This window comes from Anastrepha obliqua, chromosome 4 (genome assembly GCF_027943255.1).
Source record: "Anastrepha obliqua isolate idAnaObli1 chromosome 4, idAnaObli1_1.0, whole genome shotgun sequence".
NCBI lineage: Eukaryota > Metazoa > Arthropoda > Insecta > Diptera > Tephritidae > Anastrepha > Anastrepha obliqua.
Genome location: NC_072895.1, coordinates 92181086 through 92189370, shown reverse-complemented (window position 1 = coordinate 92189370; position 8285 = coordinate 92181086). Strand labels below are relative to the sequence as shown.

General features: G+C 39.5%; 1 protein-coding gene across 1 annotated transcript; it reads right to left on the bottom strand.

The window, feature by feature from the left end:
• Window positions 1-754: 754 nt before the first annotated feature.
• On the bottom strand, window positions 755-1859 carry LOC129244975 (trypsin alpha-3-like). Its single transcript, XM_054882907.1, has one exon. The coding sequence runs from the start codon at window positions 1831-1833 to the stop codon at window positions 1027-1029; it is 807 nt and encodes a 268-aa protein (XP_054738882.1). The 5' UTR covers window positions 1834-1859; the 3' UTR covers window positions 755-1026.
• Window positions 1860-8285: the final 6426 nt, after the last annotated feature.

The following is an 8285-nucleotide window of genomic DNA, read 5'->3' as shown; positions in this document are numbered from 1 at the left end:
GCTTATTGCACGATAATGCACCATCTCATCGACCCACTCTTGTGACTGATTTTTTGACTAGAAATCGCATTTTAACCATCACTCACTCACCATATTCACCTGATATGGCTCCCTGTGACTTCTACCTATTCGAAAAATTGCATTTGGTCATGAAAAGAAAACGTTTTGTGTCCGTAGAGACCATCCAAAAGGCTTCTAGCGACATCCTGAAGGACATTCCGGTCAATGATCTGAAACACTCTTTCGAAAAGCTTTTAGATCGCGCAAAACAGAGTGTATCGAGACCATATGGGACTATTTTGAATAAATAAACTCGAAATTATCAGAACAAAGCTCCTGTCGTTTCTATTTTAGCTCAATCTTGTTTATTTTGGACTGCACCTTGTATTACATATATATGAATAAAAAAATTTTAGAACTTTTCTAAGTTTTATTGCAGGTATTTAAGTCTTTTAAAATACGCATAGACAAATAATTTTAAGAACTTTACATATTTGTGTGTTTATGTCTCTACTCCTTTGAAAACTCAATTGATTTATTATAAACACATTTCTTTAGATTATTATTACGCGTATGAGGGCATTTAGCAGTGCGACCTAAAAGATCTATTATATCTGCTTCGTGGATTCAGTATGTTTTTTACTAAAAAAATGTTAGTATTTTTATTTCTGGTATTTTCTCTACTTAGTCATCGTATTTATTAGCTAGAAATTTCTAGGTATGCGTTTCCTCCAAATCGACCTATGCACCCACAATACCTGCGCGACTCATATTTACCATACCAAAGTAATCGTCGTCGCTTGTCAATAAAACAATTGAGGCGTATCAAATATTTGCTTTTTTACCTATGCACCTGTGTATCTAGCTGTGTTTATCTTTAATTTTAATAAGTATACAGCGCATGGAGAAACTATGTTGTACATTTCTAATTTGTAGTTCCACTCTATTTTTGTGATCATAAAATGTTGGCAATTAACTCAATTACGTCTAATAAACATTTTTGGCTTTTCTCCTCACTTATTTGCCTTAAATTTTCTTATTGGCTTCACTTTCAATCCATTCCTTGAAATGCACTAAATTCGTATAAACTCCGGGGTATCCTTCGCGTCCACAGCCACTTCCCCACGACACCAAACCCACCGCATTGCCGTTCGCCACCAGTGCGCTGCCCGCATCACCCTGACAGGCATCGATTACACTACCACTTGAACTCACGCCGCCTGCACACAACATAGCCGCACTAATACGTCCCGTACCGTATGTCGCCTTGCACTGGGTATCGTTTATCAGGCGCACGTCCGCTTGCTGCAACTGCTCTGCCAGTGCCGCCTGTTCTGCCGTAGCACCCCAACCAGCCACGGTCGCTGCACTGCCTGCTGCGGGCACAGCCGCGGCCAAATCGATTGGTTTGATCACCTTTGAATTGTTTGTGGCTAGCGGAAATTCCAAATGCAATAGCGCCAAGTCATTGTCGATAAACCAAATATTGAAATCCGGATGTATGACGGTCGTATTGACGAGATAAACAGAACCATCAGTTTGTGAACGATAGCTGGTGCCTGCCACAATTTGCAATTGTTGACGCGTCAAACCGATGACGCAACGCGCAGTGGTCAACACGACATCCTGTGAGTAAATCGTGCCGGAACAGCGATGTATGAAGGGTGTTGAGCTGTTGTGCTTGTAGCGTAGCGATACCAAATGTGGCGCATCGAAAATGTCGACGGTAGTGCCGCCAACAATGCGGCCTTCAGGTGCGGCAACGCTCGGTACGATTGAAGCGCAAAGGCCCAAAAGTAGAAAAAATAGTGATCTTCCGTGTTGCGTGAACATTGTTTTACGCTGCCGTTAGACAATGAATTTGGCGTAGAACTAAGCTCTCCTTATACTGAAATCGTACAGTGCAAAATCAGTGTAGCCTTGTCTTCTGTTGAAAATGCAGAACTTATCATAAGTTGACGAAGAATCGATAGCGCTTTATCGTATTTGCGATTTTCATATGCGATTAAACTTTCCGTTGGTATTTGTGAGTGGTACTTACTCGTATATCTATGTCATAAACTAATAGTTGGCATCTGTAAAACCCAGAAAATTCAATTGCTTTGGAATTTTTATACCCAAAGCATAAATTCGATCAAGAATTATTTGTATTATTATTATTAGAGATTTGGTTCACGTGATATTTAATGGAAAAGAACTTAATCTGCATTCGACGGAATTTAAAAGTTTGCTGCACAGAGAGGTTAGAGGGAGTGGGAAAGCTTTTGTTTCACTCATAACTATTCGGTTGGGGAATAAGTTCGTAGCGTTTTTATATTTTCTTTTATTTTACAGCGATTTGTTTGCTGTTTGGCAAAGGGTAAGTATTCATGCGTTAGAACTCTTTCTACTCTACAAAACTATGTGAATTGTACAGGGTGGCTGATGAAAGCCGCTACCAAAAAAAAATTGAATAACTTTTTTTCTTTTTAAGTTATCTGTTCCATTTTTGTTTTAATTTGCAGATTGATCTTTAAAATTTATTAAAATGGATAACTGGGATACGCAAACAAGAATTTGGATAGTCCGCCGCTATCACGCACTGGAGTCGGTAGTTTTGGTACAGAGAGAGTACAGGCGGATGTTTGGCGGCGATCCCCCGAGCAGATGGACCATAATGAGACTGGTGAATAATTTTGCTGAGCAAGGAACAGTCGCAAGAAGGCCTTATCATCGAAACCCACCAGTTCGGATGGAGGAAACGATCGCTGCTGTAGCTGCAGCTATACAAAGCAATCCAAGGGTTTCAACAAGAAGCTTATCTGCTCAACTTGGTGTCAGCCGACAGTCTTTGCAAACAATAATGCACAAAGATTTAGACTTATTTCCCTACAAAATTCAAATGGTTAACAAACTGAATGCAGCAGACTTGCCGATTCGCTTGGGATTTTGCCAGAAGATCCTGCAAATGGTGGAAGAAGACCAAAACATGTTAAACTGCCTTTTCATGTCTGATGAGGCCCATTTCGATTTAAACGGCAATGTGAACAAACAAAATTGTCGAATATGGAGTACTTCTAACCCACAGATACTCGACGAGACGGAATTGCATCCTCTTCGCGTGACAGTGTGGTGTGCGGTTTCTTCACACTGTATTGTCGGGCCTTATTTTTTTGAAGAAAATGGTCACACCGTTACGGTTACTGGAGACCGTTATTTGAAAATGCTGAAAGAATTTTTCTATCCAGAACTACGCCGAAAGAGAATTCCTTTCAACTCTGTGTGGTTTTAACAAGATGGGGCAACGTCTCACATAGCCCAGACTGTTATGACAGAGTTGCGACGAAAATTTCCCAATAAACTAATTTCAAGAAACTCCGAATTTCGTTGGCCCCCCAGGTCGCCTGACCTTACTGCACCTGACTTTTTCTTGTGGGGTTTATGTAAATAAGAAGTTTATAAAACAAAGCCAACAAATTTGGATGAACTAAAACAATCCATTGGGGCAACAATTGCGGCTATTCCTGTCTCAACTCTCAAAGCAGCAATGAACAACTTTTTACTAAGATGCCGCACTTGTGTCAACGAGCATGGGGGGCATTTAAATTCAATTATTTTTAAAACTAGTTAAGCTACATTTAATAAAATTTAATGACCTTCAACTTGAAAAAAAAAAAATGAATTCCATACACTAAAAAAAAGTTATTTGAGTTTCTTAATGTAGCAAAATTCATCAGCCACCCTGTATTTTGGAGTTATTTAATTTTTTATTAGTTTTGAGTCTGAGAAATGGAATACCCAGCAGGCAAAAATCAACATTTTCGACACCTGCTCTTCTTTTCTTCTCATCGAGGCCAAAGAGCCGCCGAAGCAGCTCGGAATATTTGCGACGTGTTTGGAGAAAGTGTCCGAGGCAAGTCTACAGCACGAAAATGGTTTGCAAAATTAAAAAATGGCGACTTGGGCGTCGATGACACGTCCCGCAGCGGAAGGCCTTCTGAATTCGATGAAGAACGTCTTAAATCACTTTTGAAGGAGAACGGTCCACGAACCATTCGTGAATTGGCGGAAAAAATGACCTGCGATCATAAAACGATTCTCAATCACCTTCATTCAATAGGATTTACCAAAAAATGGGGAACCTGGATGCCCCACGAGTTCAACGAAAAAAACAAAGAATGTCGCCTTCAATTTACTTCAGCATCTCGCCCACCATAGGGCAACACACTGTCATAAACAGCGCCTTTAGTACCGAATTGTCACGGCAGATGGGAAATGGTGTCTATACATCAATATGAAGCAAAGAAAGGATTGGGTGGTTCCAGGATATACGTCAAAGTCGAGAGTCAAGCCGGATCTTCATCCAAAAAGATCATTCAAAAGATCAACCACATTGGTGGAACTGGGAGGGCATGGTGCACTGGGAAATACTCGAAAAGAATGCAACGTCAACAAGGAGCTCTACTTTGCCCAGCTACATCGCGTGAATTAGGCTATTCGACTGAAAATACCATATTCCTCCATGACAACGCCAGGCCTCATGTTGCACAAGTCGTCAAAGCCACACTGCAAAGGCTCGAATGGGAGCTCCTTCAGCATAGGTCATAATCTTCGGACCTTTCACTATCTTTTTCGCTACCTGTCAAACTATATGAAGGGTGTTACATTCGATAAAAAAGCGGTCCTTAAAAACTAGATCAACAAATTCTTTGACACCAGCCCAGGAGATTTTTAGCGGAACGGCATTGACAAATTGGTCGGGAAGTGGGAAGAATTAATTAACTTCTTGATATATAATTATTGTTTTTATTCAAATAAAAGTCTTCGGTAAAAACGCTACGAAACTATTCCCCAACCTAATATAATATTTAGCGACGCAGTACATCTTATAAACAAAGTAAAGGGTTTTTTTAATAAGAGGTGTTATTTTGATATTCAAAGAGAAATGCTATTTTTTAATATAAATAATCGGATGTTTATTTCATTATAAAGAGGAAGGTGTGCCGTTAATAGTGGAAAATAACATCAGGCAAATGACCACCACGCTTACAGGACAATATCTTTTTCATGAAATTTTCCATAACCGAATTGCAAAGTGGCTGCCTATGTACTCGCCAGCCTCACGAATTCCAACTTTGAGGTCTTGAATCGACCCTGGGCTGTTGGCGTAGACCTTCTCTTTCACGTGGCCCCAAAGAAAAAAGTCACAAGGTGTTAAATCACAAGATCTCGATGGCCAATTGTGATCACCTCTTCGAGAGATAACACGGTCCGGAAACTTTTCCCGTAAAAGATCAGTGGTTTCGTTGCTTGTGTGGCACGTAGCGCCGTCTTATTGAAAATAAACGTTGTTCAGATCAATAAAATCCAATTCCGGCCATAAAAAATCTCTCCTGTTTAACACCTAACACCTGTTATTGGAAAACCCTTAATATGAGAAATTTTTGTGACGAAAACGAACGAAAAAACAAATTTATTAATAGGCGGCAGGTTTGCTAGATCTCCAACAGCAGCATCCCTTGATTTGTTTCTCTTCAATTGATCAAACTCAGCTTCAAATAGGGAATTAAACTTTGTAAAGTACTGTACTCCTGCAGCCGCGGCGAGGCTTGTCATCTTGAAGATACAGTATTGCCACTGAAATGTATACATTTCTATCTCAAAGAGTTTTCGGGAAATAATTTCTTTTCATCTCCGTGGCCTGAAATCAAAAGTGTCTCATACTGCTGATCCGCAGTCTGCGTCGAGCCGCGGTGTGTTGAAGAATAACTTTTTAACATTAAGTTTCAGTCCCAAGCCATGCCCGAGAAAGATAAAACCACGTTCAAGAGGAAATTTGTGTCTTTTGAAGTAAAAATTGGTGGAAATGGCATCCGAAGCTGTAAATAAAATCAATTCTGAGGTCACTAGCACTGATGAAGATTGTGCAGTTAATAATTGAACATTAAAAGAATTAAAAGCAGGCTTAAGCTTAGCTGAAAATCTCGAGGAATTTTTCTTAAATGCAGACCCTTCTACTGAAAGAAGCCGAAAATTCAAAAGGGAGCTGCAAAACTGTCTAGCAGCAACCAAAGTATGATTACAGATTTTTTAAGAGGGAAGAAGATGTAAGAACTTTAGAAAAAAGATCTGAAAGTGAAGGCGATATCATTTCACTGAAAAAACGTTCTTGGTTGATTATACTCAGCAGTGACGACGAAGAAATTTATTAAATTAGAGTTAACAGTGTCGAATAAAAATTCAATTATAAGTGAAGTTCTTGTGTACAAATCCCATCTTAATTCTCCACTTAACACTTCTATCACTCTTCTCTTCTCTACACCGAACAGCCGCTTCCAACCGCTGTCCTGCTGGAATTTTCGTGATTGTGACTCTAAGTTATTAGGCACTCAATGATTCAAGCCAAGTAGAGAATCAATTGGAGACGATTAGTGCTCAAGTCGGACCATTGAGACGACGTCCTCAGACATTGCTGAAAAAATTGAAAAACTTGTTCCGGCAGATGTACGCTTGAATAAGAAGAAAATCGCAGAAATGTTTGGAGTATCCCGATCGTTACTCAATTAAGGCTTTCGACGTCCACTAAGGCCGTAGAAATTGAGTTCCATGAGCTCCAAACTGCATATATATAGAACGGACACTCCATATTTGTAAGACTATTTGTAAGTGGTATCAAGGTTCCACACTAGACATTTTTCTGTGGAAGACAATTCTCGAGAAGGACGGCCAAAATTGTCTACCGACGAGATAAATGTGGCCTTGGTGAAGCGAAAAATTGGCGGAGACTCACGAAGGACACAAGAAATGATATGTAATCGATTGGGTTTGAATTCTATGGCAGTATAGCGAATATTGGATAAGGATGTGCAATACACAAATAAATCTGCTCGATTAGTTCCACGAGTTTTGAATCAGAGCCAAAAAGGAGATAGTGTAAATTTGGCTCAATATTTTTTAAGAAAATTCGAAAACAGTGAGTCTAGCAACTTTAAGATGATTGTAATAGGTGACGAAGCTTGGTTTTTAAGTATGACCCGGAAATCAAATTGCAATCCATGGCATGGAGCCTGGAATGAACCAATCCACCTGCGAAAGCCAGACAACAAATGTCAGCAACAAAAGTGATGATCTCGACTTACTTCACCAGAGCAAAAATAGTTGTTGCTATTAGGTCAGATTTTTCTCAGACCATTGCCACATGATCTACTGAAAATTGCATACCAAAAGTGTTCAAAAATTTACTTGAAAATAGGAAAAAAACGGTGAACTACATGGCGACTTCTTACACCACGATAATGCGCCACTTCACACTGCTGAAACGATAAAAGTAACTTCATTGCGCTTTATGGTATTGAAGAAATTCGTCCACCGCCATATTTTTTAGATCTGGGGCCGTGTAATTTCTGGTTATTTCCAAAAATTAAGACAAATTTGAGATGAAAATCCTTTGGTAGCAATGAAGAGATAATAAATGCGGTTAATACTAAACTTAAGAAACTGCAAAAACGCGATTTTGAGGGCTGTACTGAACAGTGGATTTACAGATTAAAAAAAATATTGAAATCAGTCGTGTTTATGTAAAAAAGATAAAAAATAATGAAGATTAAAAATAAAAAATAAAAAGAGTGCCCTTTTTTCACGATGGCGAATGAACTAGCAAGGGGGCAGAAGTCGCGATCGGGCAAAGATCACTTGGAGAAGGTCGATGTTATGCGAGATAGCAGACAGCGCAGAAACAGCAGCCCAGAACCGTGTACGATGGAAGAGTATTGTCGAGGCCTATGCTCCCTAGCGGAGTGAATACGGATGTAAAAAAATAATTTCAATTCAATTTACCCAACTTTTGTTAATCCACTGGTATGTTCGCATGCACGTGGACCCCTTCCACTATCTGTAGGTTTAATAATTGAACTCAGAATTGAATTATTTCAGCCAGACAAATAATTTCGGAGTGGCCAAATTTCTTTAAAGAGCACATTCAATATCACATCGAGGATTTTTTGTTGTTGCACAACACACATACCTTAAAAGCAAATCTACGGAGACAGCGCTTCACGAGGTAATCCGAACAATAGAGGGCTCTCTAGAGAACAAATATTATACCATGGCGGCATTCTTGAATATAGAAGGCGCATTTAACAATGTTAGTACAGATGTCATCCAACGGACGTTGATAGATTTAGAGGTGGACAGTTGCATTAGTAACTGGGTCATCTCTATGCTAGAAACCAAGATCATCAAAGCTAATATGGGTAATATCAACATAATCAAGAAGGTCCACAGGGGCACTCCCCAGGGAGGAATAT

Bases quoted from the DNA above. Each gene is read 5' to 3' on its own strand.
- LOC129244975 (XM_054882907.1), bottom strand. From the start codon at position 1,833: ATGTTCACGCAACACGGAAGATCACTATTTTTTCTACTTTTGGGCCTT.